The 20,046-nt window shown below is 45.4% G+C and overlaps 1 protein-coding gene across 1 annotated transcript; it reads right to left on the bottom strand.

Annotated features, from left to right (window-relative positions):
- Positions 1-13,139: 13,139 nt before the first annotated feature.
- On the bottom strand, positions 13,140-19,832 carry NEU1 (neuraminidase 1). Its single transcript, XM_007193934.2, has 6 exons — positions 19,508-19,832; positions 18,878-19,070; positions 17,905-18,167; positions 17,112-17,294; positions 16,705-16,927; positions 13,140-16,599 (listed from the first exon to the last, which is right to left on the bottom strand). The coding sequence occupies exons 1-6, from the start codon at positions 19,667-19,669 to the stop codon at positions 16,373-16,375; spliced, it is 1,251 nt and encodes a 416-aa protein (XP_007193996.1). The 5' UTR covers positions 19,670-19,832; the 3' UTR covers positions 13,140-16,372.
- Between the last annotated feature and the right edge of the window lie 214 nt (positions 19,833-20,046).

Below are 20,046 nucleotides of genomic sequence, written 5' to 3'. Positions count from 1 at the left end.
ATTGACACATACATGCTACTACATATAAAAAAGGTAACTAATAAGGAGCTATTGTATAGCACAGGGAACTCTACTCAATACTCTGTAATGGCCTATATGGGAAAAGAATTTAACATAAAATAGTGGATATATGTACAGGTGATTCACTCTGCTGTATACCTGAAACTAACATGACATTGTAAATCAACAATACCCCAATAAAAATTTTTTTAAAAATGGTAATAAAGATGGTAAATTTTATGTGTATTTCACCACAGTAAAAAAAAATGGGGGAAAAAGCATACTCTGTGCTCCTATTTGTCATCTTCATAAAGGAGATTTCCCCACCAGCATGTACAGAGTATGCTGCTGTAAGGCTGTATTGTAAATTATCCAGCTTCTGGTAAGGGGGCGTTTGAGCTTCTGGTCATGGTATATGCCAGTGCTGATTCCCTATTAATTTGCACCCATTTGAAGTTGTGTTGTAGAATACATTTCCAAAAGTAGAATTTCAGAGTCAAAGGATTTGGGCATTTAAAGTAGTAATGTATGTTCCATAAAGTTGTCCCAGTTTATACTCGTAACAGCAGTCTCCTTCAGAGTGCCTGTTTCTCTACCTGCCATCACTACTCCAGGTGGAGTGTACCAGTTTGTGTACCTAATAATTCATCTTTTAAATATTGCACATCTTTTGCATCTGTTTTCCTATGGAACGTTTCCAGCTTGGTCCCCACTCAGCAAAGATTTTTTCCAACTTTTATTTTCCTTAATCGTCTTTGCCAGATCTTTTTTTTTTTTTTCCCTCCTTGAAATTGCCCTGTTTGGTACTCCCTACAGGACACAGTTAGCTGCTCCCATTGCTATTCTCTGACCACGGGTTCTGTATAATCTTAGCAGCCACCATATATTTAGTGCTTTGGGCTGTCGTAGGCTTTTTATGTGTTTCATTTTATTGAATCCTTAAAACCTTGCAAAGTAGATATGTATCTACCCCACCTTGCAAGCAAGGAGAGGAAAGCTCAGGGATGTTAAATAATTTCCCTAAGGTCAGAGAGATAGGAGGTATTGAGGCCCCTGAGCTGGACACTGGTGTTTGTCAAGTGGAGTAAAATTGAAGCTTGGTTCTCACCCAGACACTCCAAGGACAAAGCAAGTGGCAGAAGCTGAGCTCTGCTGAAGTTAAGAGATAAGATGAGCATTCCTGAGGTCAAGGTAAACTTCCCTGTCTGCACATGCGCAGGAAGGCTCCTTGGGGGTCAAAAAGGGAGGGGGCACCACCCCCTAATAAGTGTCGACATACCCCCCACAGGCCTCTGCAGCGGAATCCATCTTGGCAAAAAGCTGCACTCGCATCTTGGGGAGGGTCTAGGACTGGTCAGCTGTGAAAAAAGAAACAAGATAATTGGCTAAAGGTAAACAAAGACCCGGAAGACCCGTCCTACATGTGATTTAAATCACCCTTTCACGGTACTCCTCATTAGAGAGGACACCCATATCCTTTCTCTCCGTGTATTTCTGCCTTGCTTCCGTCTTAAATAAACTGTTTCTCTGTGTGCTGTTCTCCCACTTGTGCTGTGTCTCTAATAATAAACTTTGTACCTGTTCTTACAGTTGTTGCCTCCTTGAAACATTCTTGCTTTCAAATGGGGCAAGAGCCAGGGAACTTTGCTTCTAGCCTCTAGCCCCTGCTGGACTAGCGGCTAGGTTCTATTCCTGGGCAGGAACTAAGATCTCTCTTCAGGACCACTCACTGGTCTCTCCGAGATCAGTGTCAGTCAGGATTCAAATTCCTTTCTGTCTAGTATATAATACACCTATGGCCTAGCTTTAAACATTTCCAATAACTGAAGCAAACCTTTCTTTGATTCCATTTTTCTTTTTCTCCCTCCCACTCAGAGGATGTCACCCAGCTGAATTGTGGCTGTATCATTCTTTGGCTTCTCTTTGTACTCTGAATTGAATGTGTCCCTAAAATATTGTTTGGTTTTGTGTTTTGTATCTTTTTGAGCTTCATAAATATGGACTAATACTCCACGTAGTTATGTTGCAGCTTGGTTCTTTTTTGTTCACATACTTCCCTATAGTTTAGATTCTACCCTTCCAAACACATTTCTGCCCACTTTTATTTAGGCAAAAAAAAAACCAACAACAATTCTAGGTTGATGGGTGTCTCTGGGTAGTGTACATGAGGACTTGCATTTGTAAGTGCATTTTTCTAGGGTGACAGTATCACATAGGAAGTACAGGGGACTGGTTAAGATGTAGGGAGCCAGACTGAATACTTATAGCTGTTCAACTTTGGCTAAGTTACTTAGCCACTCTATTTCCTCATTTGTAAATGGATAAAAGAGTACCTACTCTTACGGAGTTGTTAGGTTTAACTATATGTAAATACACTTAAAACTGGCTAACACATAGTAAGCCTTATTTAGGCATTAGCTACAATTATATTATTCCAAATAGCTTAGACATTAGCTAACATAGCCTAGTCAGTACCTCATCCAGTTTTCCTTAGTCCTTGACATTACTATTAAATGGTCAACTTCATTTCTTGTCCATAGGGTCTCTTCTGCATTCTCTTGCCCTTATTTGTATCATCCAAGTCCTGACCTATGTGTTCAGAACCTCCTTCCTGTGTCAGTCCCAGGTTTAGAGTATAAGAGTGAGGGACTTGCATGGTGGTGCAGTGGTTAAGAATCCAGGGGACATGGGTTCGATCTGATCCCTGGTTCGGGAGGATCCCACATGCCACGGAGCAACTTGGCCCATGCGCCACAACTCCTGAGTCTGCGCTCTAGAGCCCGTGAGCCACAACTGCTGAAGCCTGGACACCTAGAGCCCGTGCTCTGCAGCAAGAGAAGCCACTGCAATGAGAAGGCCATGAGCCGCAACCAAAGAGTAGCCCCCGCTCGCCGCAACTAGAGAAAGCCTGCGTGCAGCAACGAAGACCCAACGCAGCCATAAATAAATAAATAAATAAATAAATAAATAAATAAGTAAATAAATTTATATTAAAGAAAAAGATTGAGCTACAGGCATGGTGAAGATGGTCACGTGAACTTTTCTTAATTCCAGTCATGGAAATCGCTTTCAGTCCTCGCATTCTTGAGCCGTACAGCCTCTCTTCACAGGGGTGACAGTGATTTGATAAGACCCCTACCCCAAAGCACTGAATCTTCTTCACCCCCAGGAGCACTTTCAGAAGTAAACAGTCCTCCCAACCCACTAGGCAGATCTCATAGCTCTCTAAAATTAATCTACGCAGAGACTGGCCTGCCATCTCAGCTACTGAAGCCCGTGAGCCTCCCAGGCCTGTTTCCCCAGGCCTCTCATCCCTGGAATCCTTTGCAACTGGCTAGTGCACAAGCCCCTCCAGAATGATACCTCTACCTGCCTGTTGCTTGTGCCCGAAACCTTGGAGTCTGCTTGAGTCCTGTTTGCATATTCTATATCCAATTTGTCAGCAAATCATGCTGGTGATACCTTAACACCAAAATTTGGCCGCATCTCACAACTCTACTGCTCCTTGACTCTGGTGGGATCCACCATCGTCTCACTTAGCTCCCCTGCATGATGCAACAGCCTCCAACAAAGCTTCTGGATGTAATTTGATTTGTGAGGAAATCCTAGAGCCAAGAAATAAAAACTGTTTTGGACATTGTTTGCAGGAATATAACTTTATAGAATCCCTTTGGAAAACAGTTTAGCAGTACCTACTAAAAATGAGGCATGCTCTCTTCAACCCAGTGTTTCCACTTCTGGTGATGCACCCTAAACACTCACATACAGATACAAGGATTAATATATACATCCTTGATGGTACTGTTGGTAAGGGGGGAGAAAAAAAGGAACTCACGTGTTCTCCAATAGGGAAGTGGGGGTATATTCATAAAATACACCATGTGTTACATGCAGCAGTAGGATGACTAACATACCAGCGTGGATTAATCTCACAATGTGAAGAAAAAAAGCAGATCACAGAAAAATAGTATGTAATGCTTAAAAACATTTACCACTAAACAATATATTGTTTAAAGTTCCTACTGTATAGCACAGTATATTCAATATCCTGTGATAAACTGGATAGAAAATAATATGAAAAGGAATATATATATATATGTATAACAATCATTTTGCTGTAGAGCAGACATTAACACAACATTGTAAATCAACCACACTTCAATAAAATAAATTTTAAAAAACCAATATACTGTTTGGAGTTAAGTATCATAGTAAAAACAAAAAGAAATGCATAGGACTGGAGCTTCCGTGGTGGCGCAGTGGTTGAGGATCCACCTGAAAATGCAGGGGACACGGGCTCGATCCCTGGTCCGGGAAGAGCCCACATGCCGCGGAGCAACTAAGCCCATGCGCCACAACTACTGAGCCTGCGCTCTAGAGCCCGTGAGCCACAACTACTGAAGCCCACGCGCCTACAGCCCGTGCTCCACAATGAGAGAAGCCACCACAATGAGAAGCCTGTGCATTGCAACGAAGACCCAACAACAGCCAAAAATAAATAAATAAAATAAATAAATTTATATATATAAAAAAAGAAGTGCATAGGATTGCTAAATGCTAAATTCAAGATGGGGTGGGTAGGGACAGTGATATAGTCAAGAAGGTGTACATGGAGGCTCTATGGGAGCTCCTTGTGTAATTCATATTTTTATATGTCAAACTACTTCTTAATAACTTAAAAAACAATGTTTGGGACCTGTGAATCCCAGAGGGCTGAGCACAGGCAAAAGCGTAAGTCAGCCCCAGGGACACCTCCAGACACAGGGAGCTCCCTTGGAAGACAACCGTTCTCAAGATGAGCCAGAACATCCCCAGGAGAACAAGTCAGGAGGCGCAATAACAGGTGACTTTACAACTAAGAAACTCAGATGACAGCATGCTTGGAGACTGAAGATGTTCAAAGAGATAAAGGGGCTCATTCAATCCATTGTGCAGAGGAGGGCATTATAAAGTAGCAGATGGGTTTGAAAAGGAAACAAGTACCAATTCTAGAATTGAAATGAACAGGTAAATTCATAAGAAGCACAACAAACAGGTTAAATAACAGACCAACTGGATAGAGAATTAGTGAATTCGAAGAAGAAATCATCCATAATGTGGAGCAGAGAAAACAGAGAGGAATATGAAAAGGAGTTGATAGGAAGGATGAAGTGAGATGCTCCAACATTTGGCATCGTTTGCTTAGAGCTGCCTTCACCTTGCTGGTTTGTTATAATGCTGCAGCCAGAACAGGCGCAGGCACCATGGTTAGCTCTGCGCAGTGGCATCTGTGGGCATCTGGCTTTGAGAAGCTCAGGGCCATCTATTACTTTGTTTATTGTAGTACTTTCTCGACCATTAACATCCTACTTGCCCAGGATAGTCTTTCAATTGTGTTATTTCCCAAAGAGTAAGGACAGAGAGATTATCCTAAGGGTTAAAATACCTGCTGATGCTTAAAATGTTAAATTTTATTGCCCCCAATCAGGTGAATCTCAGGTGGAAATGGGTCACATTCCAGGCTGGCTATTGCCTGTCATTAAACCATTAAATTCTAAACATAGTGAAGATAGAGATGTCAGCCAATAATCAAACCCAGTTATGTGCTGATGGGTAACAACATGGGAGAGGGAGCTGTCTTTAAAGGGCCTTGCAACAATGGCGAGCACCACCCTGGATTGGGGGCCTCCTGTTTCCCAGCATGCAGGGAGAGGCCTTGCTCCACAGTGGGTTGATTTCTTCTACAGGAGGCTGAGCAACCATTACAAAAGATTGCTTTTTAAACTTTTTATCAGGAAACTTTTCAAACAATAGGAAGAATATAAACACCCATATACCCACCACCTAATCCAACAATTGTCAACATTTTTCCATATTTGAAAATATGGCAAATGGCAAAAATATATATTAAATTATATATGTGTGTATATACATATACACACATATAATATAAAATATATATATTTAGTAGGCTCATTTCAATGTGAATTATAGAGATCATGACATTTTATGCTTAAATATTTCAGCATGCATATCCACAATCTAAGGACATTTACCTGCATATATACAATACTATTATACCTGAGAAAATTAATAATTCCTAATATTACTTAATAGTTAAATCAATACTCAAATTTTTTCAACTGTTCCCAAAATAGCTTTTATGGTAATTGTTCTTCTAAAGAGCCAGTATTCATTGATTCAAGGATCAAGCACTTTCTTTTACTGTTGTATCTTGTTAGTCTCTCTTTTTTTTTAATCTTTACTTATTTATTTACTTTCCTTTTTTTGGTTGTGTTGGGTCTTCGTTGCGGCAGGCAGGGTCTCTGTTGCGGCACGTGGGCTCTTTGTTGTGGCACACAGGCTTCTCTCTAGTTATGGCGTGCGGGTTTTCTCTCTCTAGTTGTGGCATGCGGGCTTAGTTGCCCCGTGGCATGTGGGATCCTAGTTCCCCGACCAGGGATCGAACTCGTGTCCCCTGCATTGGAAGGTGGATTCTTTACCACTGGACCACCAGGGAAGTCCCTTGTTAGTCTCTTGATTCTAGAACAGTCCCCTTCTTTCTGTGACAATGATCCTTTGAAGAGACTAGGCCAGTTGTCTTGTAGAACGTTCCACATGTTGGCTTCATCTAACTGTGCTCTCTTGGTGTTTTTAACTTGTTCCTCAACTTTCTGCATTTTCTTTAACCTGGAAGTTATACTTAAAGGACTAATTAGATTTTTTTTTTTTTTTTTTGGCTGCACCACGCAGCCTGCAGGATCTTAGCTCCCCAACCAGGGATCAAACCACTGGACCACCAGGGACTTCCCTTAAAGACCTAATTAGATTCTGATTACATGGTTTGGGCAAGAATACTTCATGAATGACACCATGTATGGCTGCTGTAACAAATTACTACAAACTTGGTGGTTTAAAGCAACAGATATTTATTCCTTCACAGTTCTGGAGGCCAGAAGTTCAAAACAGTTTCACTGGGCAAAAATTAAGGTGTCCACAGGGCCTTGCCCCCTCCAGAGACACTATGGGAGAGAATCTGTTCCTTGACTCTTCCAGCGTCTGGTGGCTGCTGGCATAACTTGGCTCATGGCCACATCACTCCAATTCCTGCCTCTGGGTCACGCTGCCTCCTCCTCTTCACTTGTGTGTATTGCATCCTCTTCTGCCTCCCTCTTATAACGATATATGCGATTTCATTTAGAGCCCTCCGAGATAATCCAGAATTATCTCCCCATCGAAAGACCCTTGATTTAATCAATCTGCAAAGACCCTCTTTATCTCTATATAAGATAGCCTTCACAGGTTCCAGGCATTAGAGCATGGATATCTTTTAGGGGATCATTTTTTCAGTCTACCACGTGCTACATACTTCACAGGGCCTTGTGTCAGGGGGATCATAAAGTCTACTTGTTCCATTATTCTTTTTTATTTTTAATTTTTAACATCTTTATTGGAGTATAATTGCTTTACAATGGTGTGTTAGCTTCTGCTTTATAACAAAGTGAATCAGCTATACATATGCATATATCCCCATATCTTCTCCCTCTTGCATCTCCCTCCCACCCTCCCTTATCCCACCCCTGTTCCATTATTCTTGACCTTAGTTTGATCACCTGGTTAAAGTAGTGACCCCCCCAGGATCTCTTCATTGTAGAGGTGCTTTTCGCCCTTGTGAGTGGCAAGATGGGTTAATTCTTTGGCACTGTTACCAAACCAGGTTTGTTTGCCTGACGCGCAGCAAGCCAAACGCTAGGTTTGCAGCAGAGAGTTTATCCACAAGGCAGCCAACTGAGGGGATGAGAGAACAAGTCTCAAATTTTCCTCCCAAAAAGGCAAGCGGCTTGGGGTATTCATGGGATAAAGCTGAGGTGTGGGGAAAGGTAATTAAGATAAGAGAAAGGTGCTGAATCAACGTTCTGCAAAGACACAACTAAGCTACAGCCTTCTTCTTGGGACCTATGTTCAGAAAATGGCTGTGTTAGTATGCTCTGAGGGTGAATTTTTTATCCCTCTGATGTCAAAATGTCACGGAGAAGACACTCTGTGCCCAGACACTCTTCATGCCCAGATGGAGGGTCAGTGGTCTTAACCAGTCTTAATTGCTTCTATCTTGAACTGGACACAGACAACTCCAAATCTCAAAAAAACAACTTGGGCAAACATTGTTTAGGCTATGTGATGCTCAGAGGATATGCAAGTTTTTTGTAAAAACAAAGTGAGCTTGATCAGTGAAGGCAGGTTACAGTTTATTATTTATTAATGGCTAACTGCTGACTACCCTTGGTTTCAGCACCTTGTGAATAAATATACAGTCTCCATCAACCTTAACCTAATGATTTTGGCATCCACTGATTATCTTTGCCTGTGTAGGGGAGGAAATAGTTTTCCTTGACCCTCTTAGGGTCCCTGGCTGGGTTTGAAAAATCAATCTGACAAAGATAGATTAACAGGAGAAAAGCATACACATTTATTTAAGTTTTACATGACACGAGACTTCATAAAGAAATGAAAACCCAAAGACATGGCATACTTGCTTTTATGTTAGGTTGAACAAAAGAGACAATTGTGGAAAAGTGTCTAAACTATGGGGGGAGGCTAAAGAAGGTAAGAATTATTTTTAACAAGTTCTGTTTTTTTTTTTTTTGTGGGATCTTAGTTTCCCAACCAGGGATTGAACCTGGGCCCATGGCAGTGAAAGCGCTGAGTCCTAAACACTGGACCACCAGGGAATTCCCAACAAGTTCTGTTTGTATAGAATTCTCTTGGTCGCCAACTTCTTGTCCTCCTGGTTCAGGGAGGGCACCTTTCAAATGGGAATTTTCACTCAAGTTTGCAAAATGATGATTTTCTAATTTGATTATTCCTTCTACACTTATTTGCTGACATTCTTCTGTAAAACAAGTAATAAGTCATCTCACCAACTGGTACTTTGTCTAACCTGAATTACTTTTTCCTACCGCAAACGTAGGAGAAATGATTCATTCTTTTCCTGTATTTACAGTATTGTGTGTATAAGGGGCTGGTGTAATATTGTCCTCCAGTGGTGGCAAATGAATTCCCCCTCTTTTTTGTATACATGGGTCCAGGAAATTTCCCTGTGGTCCCCTTGACCTTATCAAACGCCTTGCTGAGACTCAGATGTGCAGAGACGCTGGCCTTCCCCTGACCTCTCCTTTTAGAATCTTGGCCAAGGAACATGTTAGTTGCTCTCTACCAGGCTCCCACCTCCAATGGCAAGGGCACTTCAACGGCTTCAGGGATTCCAAAACACCAAAACCAAGCTTAGTGGAGGTTAAACAACACACCTCCCTTAAATTGGTTGATAGGAACATCACAAAGTTAGCTGGACTTAAGATACTGAAGCATAAAGCTGATTATGCATCTTCACTCTTCCCTCCAACCTCATCCTCTCTTGATGCACGTTGGCATTCGCTCTGGACACCACCTTTGTGGTTGTATTTTTTAAAATATATATATATACATATTTATTTATTTATTTTTGGCTGTGTTGGAGCTTAGTTGTGGCACGCGGGATTTTTCATTGCAGCGCATGGGCTCTCTAGTTGTGGTGCATGGGCACTCTAGTTGTGGAGCGTGGGCTTAGTTGCCCTGCAGCATGTGGGATCTTATGTTCCTCGACCAGGGATCGAACCCGTGTCCCCTGCATTGGAAGGCGGATTCTTAACCACTGGACCCCCAGGGAAGTCCCTTTGTGGTTGTATTTTTGCCAAGTTACCCAGAGGTCTCCATTTATCTTTTTCCTTCTATTTATTTATTTGTTCCTTTTATTTCTTTCTATTTCATTTTATTTTTAATTTTCCTTCTACTCATTTATACACAAAAGTGTATATCATAATTATGTACAATTTAAAGAAGACTAATAAACAACATGTACTCACCACTGAGCTTAAGACCAGGTACTGCTAAATGTGTGGCTGGCAGATTTGGAGGCCACAGGAAATGTGACTTCTGGCGTTAATCCCACGGGAGTATGAACTTTTTGTTAGGAATTTTCCAGATACTTTTATTTATTTTCCTTTTCTTTTTCCCCCCTCTATCCAGAGCAAAGATGGAGGCCAGTTCCCACACTGAAGATGTGGCCTTTTGATACTTTATTTACAAAGAGTAGTCAGCCTGCGAGCTGTAGTTTGCCAATTTGCCTTTTTTTTAATTGCACTAAAACATGATTTATCTTGATTCCTGAGTTGTTTGGTGTTCTCTTAAATTTTGCACCCAGGGCAGTACTGCTTTCCCACCCTGGGGTGGGGGTGGGAAAAATGCTCGTTTTTGACTTTGTCAACTAAAAAAAAAATGGTGCAGGAGGCTGCAAATAAGAAAAGAGTTTATCTGGAGTCTTAAGAATTGCAGTTAGGGAGACGCAGATTCGGGTAACCCCGAAAGTGTGTTCCAAGGAAAAGAAAGAGTCAGGGGCTTCTAAAGGCACAAAGCCACAAGGTTGTTAAAAGTTGCCTGGCGAGAATTATGATTGACTAAGTCAGAAAATATTTGTCCACAGGGAATCACAGGTTGTTTTAGGGTAGGGGTCTGATAAGTAGACTGTCACGAGTTACTTTATATGTATCTTGAGTTTCTAGCAGGTGTTCTGGATGACTTCATAAGGTCAAAAGGTCAGATTCCATCCAGGCTGAGATGTGTGTAAGTCACATTTCCTTAATGGCCTCCCAGCTCCATTTTAGAGAGCTCTCTTAGCAATACCAACTCCATTTGATTTTCCTTTCACGATTTCCAGAACTTCTCAGGACCTTGGCTTTATATCCTGACTACAAATCTGTGATCCACTGTAATCCTGATTTGGTCACTGAGCATTGACTGATGTCCTCAGGGCAAATGCCAGCTCCAGGGCTCACTTGTTTTTCTGGGTTCTTGCTGTCCATTATTTATGGTTTTTGAATATTTCCCTTACTTTCTCACCAACTAAGCCCTACACTAAAAATGTGTTTGTTTGTTTTTTTTTGGCCGAGCCACGCGCCTTGCAGTATTTCAGTTCCTGGACCAGGGATTGAACCTGGGCTCTTGGCAGTGAAAGCACAGAGTCCTAACCACTGGACCGCCAGGGAATTCCCTAAAAATGTGTTTTAAAAAATATTCTATCCAGGATATTAGGAAAGGGAAGACCTACCCTTTCCTTGTGGTAAATTTAAGTCCTTTTGTGTGTGTGTGTGTGTGTGTGTGTTTTTGCTTTTTGTCAAAAAGAAATGCAAGCCTTTGTCTTAGATCTTCCTTCCTAATCCTTTTTTTTGGGCAAAAATGATGGACCTCGTCCTGCTCCTTCCTGATAATGACTTCTGGTTGTGAGGACTGAATTAGTGAGAAAGTGTACCTGGTGCCTGGTCCCTGGTATTTGCTGCTCAATATTACTTGTTAGGCTCCTTCTATTGTTTAAGGGCAGCCTGATGAGCAGGGAGAGCCCAGAGTCCTTTCAATGCTGAGCCAAGGGGCTGGGGGGAGGGGTGAGAGGCTTCGAAGCGGGGCAGAAGGGCCTGTGTTAGGGGGTTAGGGCTCCACGCTAGAATTTGGCTGCTGACCCAGGTGGCACCCACCAGGCTGTAGTTTTCAAAGTCCACTTTGTCCTATTTGTACAAATAAGCACATACCTTCCCCTTTCAGTCTCCTGCCACTCCTTCTAATTCCCCCTTTATATTAAAAGAAAAAAAGCCAACCAACCAACAATTCTTCAACCCTTTCTGCACCCCTGACTTGTGTTCTAACCCTGGTTTTCAAACTTGAATGTGCATTAGAATCCCCTGGAGGGTTTGCTAACACACTGAGTGCTGGGCCCCACCCCCAGAGCTTCTGATCCTGCAGGTCTGGTGGGGAGAGGGGTGGTCAGCATAGGGGGAAGGTCAAGCGTTTCTAACATGTTCCCAGGGAGTGGCTGCCACCTACCTGGAACCACGCCTAGAATCACTGGCCCAGCTCCTTACCCATCCTGGACTTGCCTTTCCTTCTGTATTAAGCATCCACCATGTGCTAGGTGTTGTGGCGGGGTTTAAGATGCCCAGGTAAACAGGCAGGTTTGGTCCCTGCCATCTTTTATGGTTATTGGTGTTTTTTAAACACAAATTCTTCCTGTTTAAACAGTTTCTCTTTTGAGATCTTTTCTTCAGTGTTTTGAAATCTAGTCTTCCTAAGTCTAGGCTAAAACGTCTAAGAGACAGTTTCTTAAAGTGCAGCCCAAAGACCCCAGTGTTAGACTCTCCTGTAGTTCCTTTTAAAAATGCAAGGCCCGGACTTCCCTGGTGGCGCGGTGATTAAGAATCCGCCTGCCAACGCAGGGGACATGGGTTCGAGCCCTAGTCCGGGAAGATCCCACATACCGTGGAGCAACTAAGCCCGTGTGCCACAACTACTGAGCCTGCGCTCTAGAGCCTGTGAGCCACAACTGCTGAGCCTGCAAGCCACAACTACTGAAGCTCGCGTGCCTAGAGCCCCTGCTCCGCAACAAGAGAAGCCACCACAATGAGAAGCCCGCACACTGCAACGAAGAGTAGCCCCTGCTCGCTGCAACTAGAGAAAGCCTGTGTGCAGCAATGAAGACCCAACACAGACAAAAATAAATAAATAATAAATAAATAAATTTATTAAAAAAAAAAAGCAAGGCCCTGCAAAGGAGGCAAGAATATACAATGGAGAAAAGACAGTCTCTTCAGCGAGTGGTGTTCGGAAAGCTGGACAGCCGCATGTAAATCAATGAAGTTAGAACACACCCTCACAACATACAGAAAAATAAACTCAAAATGGCTTAAAGACTTCAATATAAGACATGACACCATAAAACTCCTAAAAGAAAACATAGGCAAAACGTTCTCTGACATGAATCATACCCATGTTTTCTTTTTTTTTTTTTTATAAATTTATTTATTTATTGGCTGCGTTGGGTCTTAGCTGCTGTGCGTGGGCTTTCTCTAGTTGCGGCGAGCATGGGCTACTCTTTGTTGTGGTGTGCAGGCTTCTCATTGCGGTGGCTTCTCTTGTTGCAGAGCACGGGCTCTAGGTGCACAGGTTTCAGTAGTTGTGGTGCACGGGCGGCTTAGTTGCTCCACGGCATGTGGGATCTTCCCGGACCAGGGCTCGAACCCGTGTCCCCTGCACTGGCAGGTGGATTCTCAACCACTGCACCACCAGGGAAGTCCCATACCCATGTTTTCTTAGGTCAGTCTCCCAAGGCAATAGAAATAAAAGCAAAAATAAACAAATGGGACCTAATCAAACTTACAAGCTTTTGTACAGCAAAGGAAACCATAAACAAAATGAAAAGACAACCTACGAACTGGGAGAAAATATTTGCAAATGATGTGACCGACAAAAGCTTAATTTCCAAAATATACAAACAGCTCATATATCTCAATAACAACAAAATAAACAAAACAAAAACAACCCAATCGAAAAATGGGCTGAAAACCTAAATAGATATTTCTCCAAAGGAGATGTACAGATGGCCAACAGAGACATGAAAAGATGCTCGACATCGCCAATTATTAGAGGAATTATATGTGGAATCTAAAATATGACACAAATTAACTTATCCACAAAACAGAAAAAGACTCACAGACACAGAGAACAGACTTGCAGTTGCCAACGGGGAGTGGAGGTGGAGAAGGGATGGACTGGGAGTTTGGGATTAGCAGATGCAAACTATTACATATAGGATGGATAAACAACAAGGTCCTACTGTATAGCACAAGGAACTATGTTCAGTATCCTGGGATAAGCCATAATGGAAAGGAATATGAAAAAGAATATACGTATAACGTATATTCATACATATAACTGAATCACTTTGCTGTACAGCAGAAATTAACAACATTGCAAATCAACTACACTTCAATAAAATACATTAAAAAAAAAAAAAAAAGCAAGGTCCTGGACTGATTCTAGAGACACTGAACCTACAGGCAGGTTTGGGGTAGGGCCAGGACTCTGGTTTATAATGACTCCACTCCGCCACCTCCAGGGGCGGAGATCCTTCCTTGAGGAGCCTCTCTCTTAGCTGAGGGTTCTTGGCTATGAAGAAGGAACATGATCACTTCCTTACAAGCCCCCTGCCATGTCTACTTCACGAGGCAGTAGCTCATGTGGCGGACATTCATGGTATCACTTCCTCTCTCTCCTCCATTATTTCTGATAAAGAAAGTTGTTAGCGAGACTTTCTCAGATGTGCATTTTTAGTGGCAGTGGAGAGCAGACGTCCCAGTTGCTGCAGATGCCACCCCCCCCACCGCACTTCCTGCGTCATATCTATTCCTCCACCTGTGTTAGAAGAGCAGAGCCTGCCCTCCCCGGCCATGCTGCCTGTGTTCGTCTCCGCATATTTCTTCCGTCAGATGTCCCCCCGCAGGCCCATAGATTCTGCCTCTGTATGTGTGTCCTGTGTGGTAACAATGTGGTTTACTGGCCAAGGTAAAATATTACATCAGGTTACTCTGAGACCTGGCAAGTTAAGGGGAGATATGAAGCATTTATCCTGACTTTCCCATACAAATCATGCTTCAGGGTAACCCAACAGCCTTGATGAGGGACAGTTCCTTTTTACTAAAGAATTCCAGCTAATAAATGAGGACAGAATAAAATAATTCAAAAACCAACATTTCACAACCCCTCATGAAATAATTGATTCAGGCAAAACTCATCTGTGGATGAAACTGTCAGTTGGAAGGTTGATGGGGAAACCTTACAAAGGAGGGGTCAGGCTATGGCCATCTGAACCCATCACTCAATTCAGCTTTACTCAGAGAGGGACAAGCGGGCAGCATTTGCTTCCTGAGGGAGCACAATAGGAAACACAGAGCACCTGGGAAGGAATCTTGTCCCCCGCCTCCCTCACCCAGTGGAATCTGAAATCTAATTAAACCTTCAGGTTTGATAACTGGAAATACAAGGTATGGAGGAAAAAAGTTAAATGACACTCTGAGGAAGAAACAGATGAATCCAGAGAGTGGAACGTACAGGACAAATGAACATATTTCTGTGTAGACGGTATCAAAAAGAAAAAAAAAAAAGAGAGAGAGAAAGAAGAGAGGATAGGAGGTGTAACTACTGTAGACTGAGATTTAAGAAACATCAAAATGCAATGTGCAGGGACTTCTCTGGTGGCGCAGTGGATAAGACTCTGCGCTCCCAATGCAGGGGGCCCAGGTTTGATCCCTGGTCAGGGAACTAGATCCCACACGCATGCCGCAACTAAGAGTTTGCATGCCACAACTAAGGAGCCCAGGTGCTGCAATGAAGATCCCACACCAACAACGAAGATCCTGTGTGCCGGAACTGGCACTAAGACCCAGCGCAGCCAAATAAATAAATAAATAAGCAAACAAATAAATAAATAAATAATTTTAAAAGAAGAAAAGAATGTCTTGAACATTCCTACCGTCCCATCCAGGCATTGCATTTTCTTTCCATATGGAGAAAAGCTGTGGCTGTCCCACTCAGCTGCAGGCTGCCCAGGTTCTTTTCACAGCATCTCCTTTAGGATGAGATGTTGTTTTCTCACATAATTGCCACAGTGCTTATTTCTCTGCCAGGCTGGCCCGGGAGAGGCTTCTCATCTGCATTTTACACACCTGCTCCCTGTTTCATGGAGGATAGTATCTCACCCCACCTTAGAAATACAAAACAGCCAGTTTTTAATTATCTTATGAGGCTCCTCCTCCTACTCCTCATTACACTTGTTAAGAGCAATCTGTTTTCTGTGATAAGAAGGAATGCGAAAAAGAAAGGAGGATTTGATTTGCCAAAGTCACAGATTTTCACAGGCAATAAGCACACCAGCTTCCTCCCCAAAACTCACTCCCAGTCCCATACGTGTGCACCAGGAAAACAGACATGAAGATGTGCACTGACACAACCACAGAGACTCTGCAAATATTCATTCTCCTTCATTAAGAATGTTAAGTTATAAACATTTTGATTCATACATAGTCAAAGTGGGTGGTGCACCTCGTTCCTTACCTTGAAACCAAATGTCCTGCCCTTCTGGAACTTTCACCAACCCTCTCCAAAGCCAGCATCTTACCCCAAAGAGGTAAGCCTTCCCCAGTTCCCTGAGTTCACATTTATTTAATGCTACAGGCCCACCTAGCCCTGTCCAAGAAAAGGACCAATCACTGCCCTGAGAGGGCAGAAAGGGCAGGGGGGCAGACCCAGCAATGTGGAAGAGAAGTGCTCCCACGTGTGGGCAGCTCTTCCTATGTGGGAGAAGCCAGGTTTTTAGTCCTAAGGAATGATTTCCCTGTCAAAGAGAAGTTGATTTTGCAAAACGCTAGACTCTAAAGGAAGGTGGAACCGTCTTCTAGGCTCCTCCAGTAGACCCTCTACACACCCATGGTCCTGAGGCTGAGTCCAGGGCCTTCTACCCCCCTGGCAGGTGTACAGCTCAGAGTGTCCCAAAGACGCTGACTTTGGCCAGGGAGATGCTCTCTATGTACTGTTTCCGGCCTTTCTCATACAGGACATAGAGTTGCGGGGCCTGGTCCTCCCCGCCCACACTGCCCTCCAGGGTTGCCAGTGAGGAGTAGCCACTGGGCCCCGGCCACAGCTGGACCGTCTCCTTCTGCCATGAGGTGCCATTGCTGAAGCTCCAGCGCAGGGTCAGGTTCACTCCTGGGAACAGCAGCAGAGTCAGGGGAAGGAAGGTCTCCCCCTAGAGAAGGCCTCCTTCTCTAGGTCACGGGGGCTCCTCGCCGACCCCACCTGGCAGATACTCACGGAACTCTGGATGGGCTGGGTTGGAGAAGAAGACAATGCCGGAGTTGGTGGCTACAGCCCCTGCGGCTACCACAGGGTCCACGAGCTCAGGGTCAAAGGTCACATCACGGGGCCTCAGAGTATCACAGGCATCGTAGCTGCGGAGGATGATTCGGCAGTGGCAGTGGTAGTTGTTCTGGTTCCGGGCATTGATGACCACTGAGCCATCGGGGAGCTCAAAGGGCTGAGCGGAGAGAAGAGGGCTTCAGGAAGACGCAGGGTGGGGGCGGGGCAAAGGGCCCTGTCCCTGAGGGAGCAAGGCTGGGTGGCACGGAGCTGGGCAGCCAGGCCCGGGGTCCGTGAGTGGAATGGTGCTCTGGAGGACAGAGCAGGTTGATGGGGTGGGGGACAGCCCATGGACTCCTGACCTGGCACTCGTCGGGGCTGAAATCATTTTCCCGCTTGGGCTGGCCATAGGGGATGCCGCTGACCCCATTCCCATAGCGCCAGGAGGCGCCGCGGTCATCACTGAGGAGGCAGAAGACCCCGTCCCGCTCCAGCGTCCCATGGCCACACACAATGAGCCGGCCCTTCCGAGGCTCCCGCTGTTTCTGTGGGAAAAGGATAGGGGTGCCACAGACAGAGACACTGAGGGGGCTCAGAGGCAGGGGAGGGGAACCCACCACCTCCTAAGTGTGAGGACACACCTTGTCCCCTTCCGTTCCGTCCTTGCTTGCTGAGGGTTCCACAAGCATTACAAACACCCACTGTCTGAATTAAGAAGCTCTTTGGCAGAATAAGCTCCTTCGGGACATCCAGGGTGTACTCTGGACAGGCTGTGCACAGGACAAGGGGGCCTAGCCACAGGGGGAGATGGGAGCTTAAACCCAACCTGTGCTCACAGGCCAAGCTGTGGACCATGGCACAGGCTTGTGTCTGCCCAAAGGAGGGCTTTTTTCTAATCTGCACAGGACTTTCTAATTTTTTTTCTAATCTGCACATGGATTAGTGCAGCCCTGTTGACAACCCCCAAATGGGAAGCCAATGGCAAAATTCCACCTTCCCTTGGTAGGGTGTTCCTCCCAGGATGTCCCTTTCTTCCAAGGAATGCCACCTAAGACAGAAAAATCTGACTTCACAGGATCTTCTCTTTGCAAAGGAGTCCATAACGGGGCAGACTCTCTACGAGGCACCTCCCTCCACCCATCTCAGGACAGAGACCTGAATGCCAGAGCCCGGTCCGGGGGCAAACATCTCAGTGCCTATGTCCAAGGAGAGGTTCCGAGGCGAACTCCAGGAAACGCCGTCATCCTTGCTCCACACCAGCATGGTGGAGGCCACCTGGCAGCCAGCCTTGTGAGCACAGAGGGAGTAGAAAAGGAAGACCACTCCTGTTGTTGTATCGCTCACCACTGCCCCCAAGTTCAGCCCATCTGGGCTCTCCCCATCGTCCACAATGAAAGCTGTTGGAGACCATGTGCTGCCTAAAGAAAAAAGGGAAGAAACCCAGGGTGAGCACTCTGGAGGTTCCCTTTCCACCACTCGCTGCAATTTTCACCTCCTGCTAAGGACCCAAGGCCTTATGATGGCCCCACGAGACCTGCCCCTCCTTACCTCTCAGACCTTATCTATTCTACCCTTGCTCACTCCATCCAGCCACACAAACTCCTTCTCGTTCCTCAAATACTCCCCTCCTTGGCGGGGGGGTGGTGAACTCTGTCTAAGCTTGTTACACCTGCCTGGCTCTTCTTCCAGGCTCACTTACCTCCTCTGAGTCTGCTCAAATGTCATCTACTTAAAATTACAGTCAAATTCTGGCGCTCTCCATACCTCTTGCCATGTTTCATTTTTCTCCACTGTACTTATCAGCTTCCAATACAAAAAATACATTTATTTATTATGTTTATTGTCTGTCTCCCCCCACCCCAGTAGAATATAAGCCCTGTGAAGGCAAGGATTTTTGCTTTGTTTTGTTCATAACTGTATTCACAGAACCTAGAACAATGCCAGGTATACAGTAAGTGCTCAATAAATGTCTGAATGAATGTTCAACTCCTTGGTGAGCCCAATTTCCAGATCACTGCCTTCCTGCCTTAGGTTCCCTCTACTCCTCAGGGATCCAGCAGCCTCAGGGCCCTAAGGCAGGTCAAACTCCCCACCCATCCAACCTCTTGTGACCCAGGCATCTTTATACCCTGGTCCGTGGACCTCCGCAGAGCAATGAACTTAGCTCCTTTATCCGATGCTGACATTTTCCTGGCCTCAGCAAAGGCAAGGAGAGTGCCCCGAGGAGTGGTGGTGATGAGCGGGATGCGGAAGGTGTCCACAGAGCCGATCTGCTTCCCGCTCACCCAGAGCAGCTGCTCCATGGTCACAAGCGGATGAACCTACGAAGCGAGGAGGAAGGGTCAACAGAACAAACGTGACTTGGGGTTTTAGGGTGAATGAATCGCAGCTCGGAGTCAGGTTCCCCTGGGAGAGGCAGGGTGATGGGGATCCCGAGTGGGAGAAGGGTCCCAGAACAAGGAAGGGGAACCCTGAGGAGAGTTCGGAGCGAAACTGGGGGCTCGGAGCGGGGAAAGGACTACGAGGGGACAAGGAGCCCTCAGAGACAGGGAGACCTCAAAAGGGTAAGGAGCTCGAAAGAGGAGACTCAGAGGGAAAGAGGACAAGGGCCCAGAGAGGGAAAGGGACTGGGAAAGGAGGGAACGGGGTCGGAGAGTTCCTCGGAGGAGAGGGGGCTCAGCAGCCTAGGTCCCGGGGTACAACTGGGCACAGACCGCCTGCGTGAGTCGGGGATGGGGCTATGCGAGGGGTGACTCACCAGACTGAAGTCGTCCTTTACCCTGGCCCCGACTCCTGCTGAAGACAACAGCAGCAGGAAGATCGCGGCAAACACCTGAACCCTACAGACTCCCCATGATCCCAGCATTCGCGGTCTCCCGGGTCTGCCCAGGGTCACTGTGCCGGGTCGCTCCGCAGTCATCTCTCCCTCGCGGCAGCAGCGACCCTGGCCCCCCAGGACTAGACGCGGGCTGGATTCGTCAACTGACCCCGGCCCTTTAAACGCTCAGATGTCACCCTCAAACCCGCCCCAATCCCAGCCGGCCCGCCACGCTTCCGCGACTCTCTTTGGCCCTCGCACGACTCCCCACGTGACCCTTCAGCGCCTCAGAGCTATCGCTTTCCAATTGGCCCTGTTAGAAGCCCCGGAGCGCGTGACCCCGGCCGGAAGCGTATTGGCTGGGGTGAAGAAGGGGGCGTGCATTACTCCTCAGGAGCTTTTTGATTGGCCGAGGCACCTGGTTCACGTCATAGGGGCGGGGTCTATTTTAAAGAGCCAGGCGAGGTTAAAAAGGGCAG

The sequence above is a fragment of the Balaenoptera acutorostrata genome, chromosome 10 (genome assembly GCF_949987535.1).
Source record: "Balaenoptera acutorostrata chromosome 10, mBalAcu1.1, whole genome shotgun sequence".
NCBI lineage: Eukaryota > Metazoa > Chordata > Mammalia > Artiodactyla > Balaenopteridae > Balaenoptera > Balaenoptera acutorostrata.
This window is presented reverse-complemented; position numbering and strand designations above follow the sequence as displayed.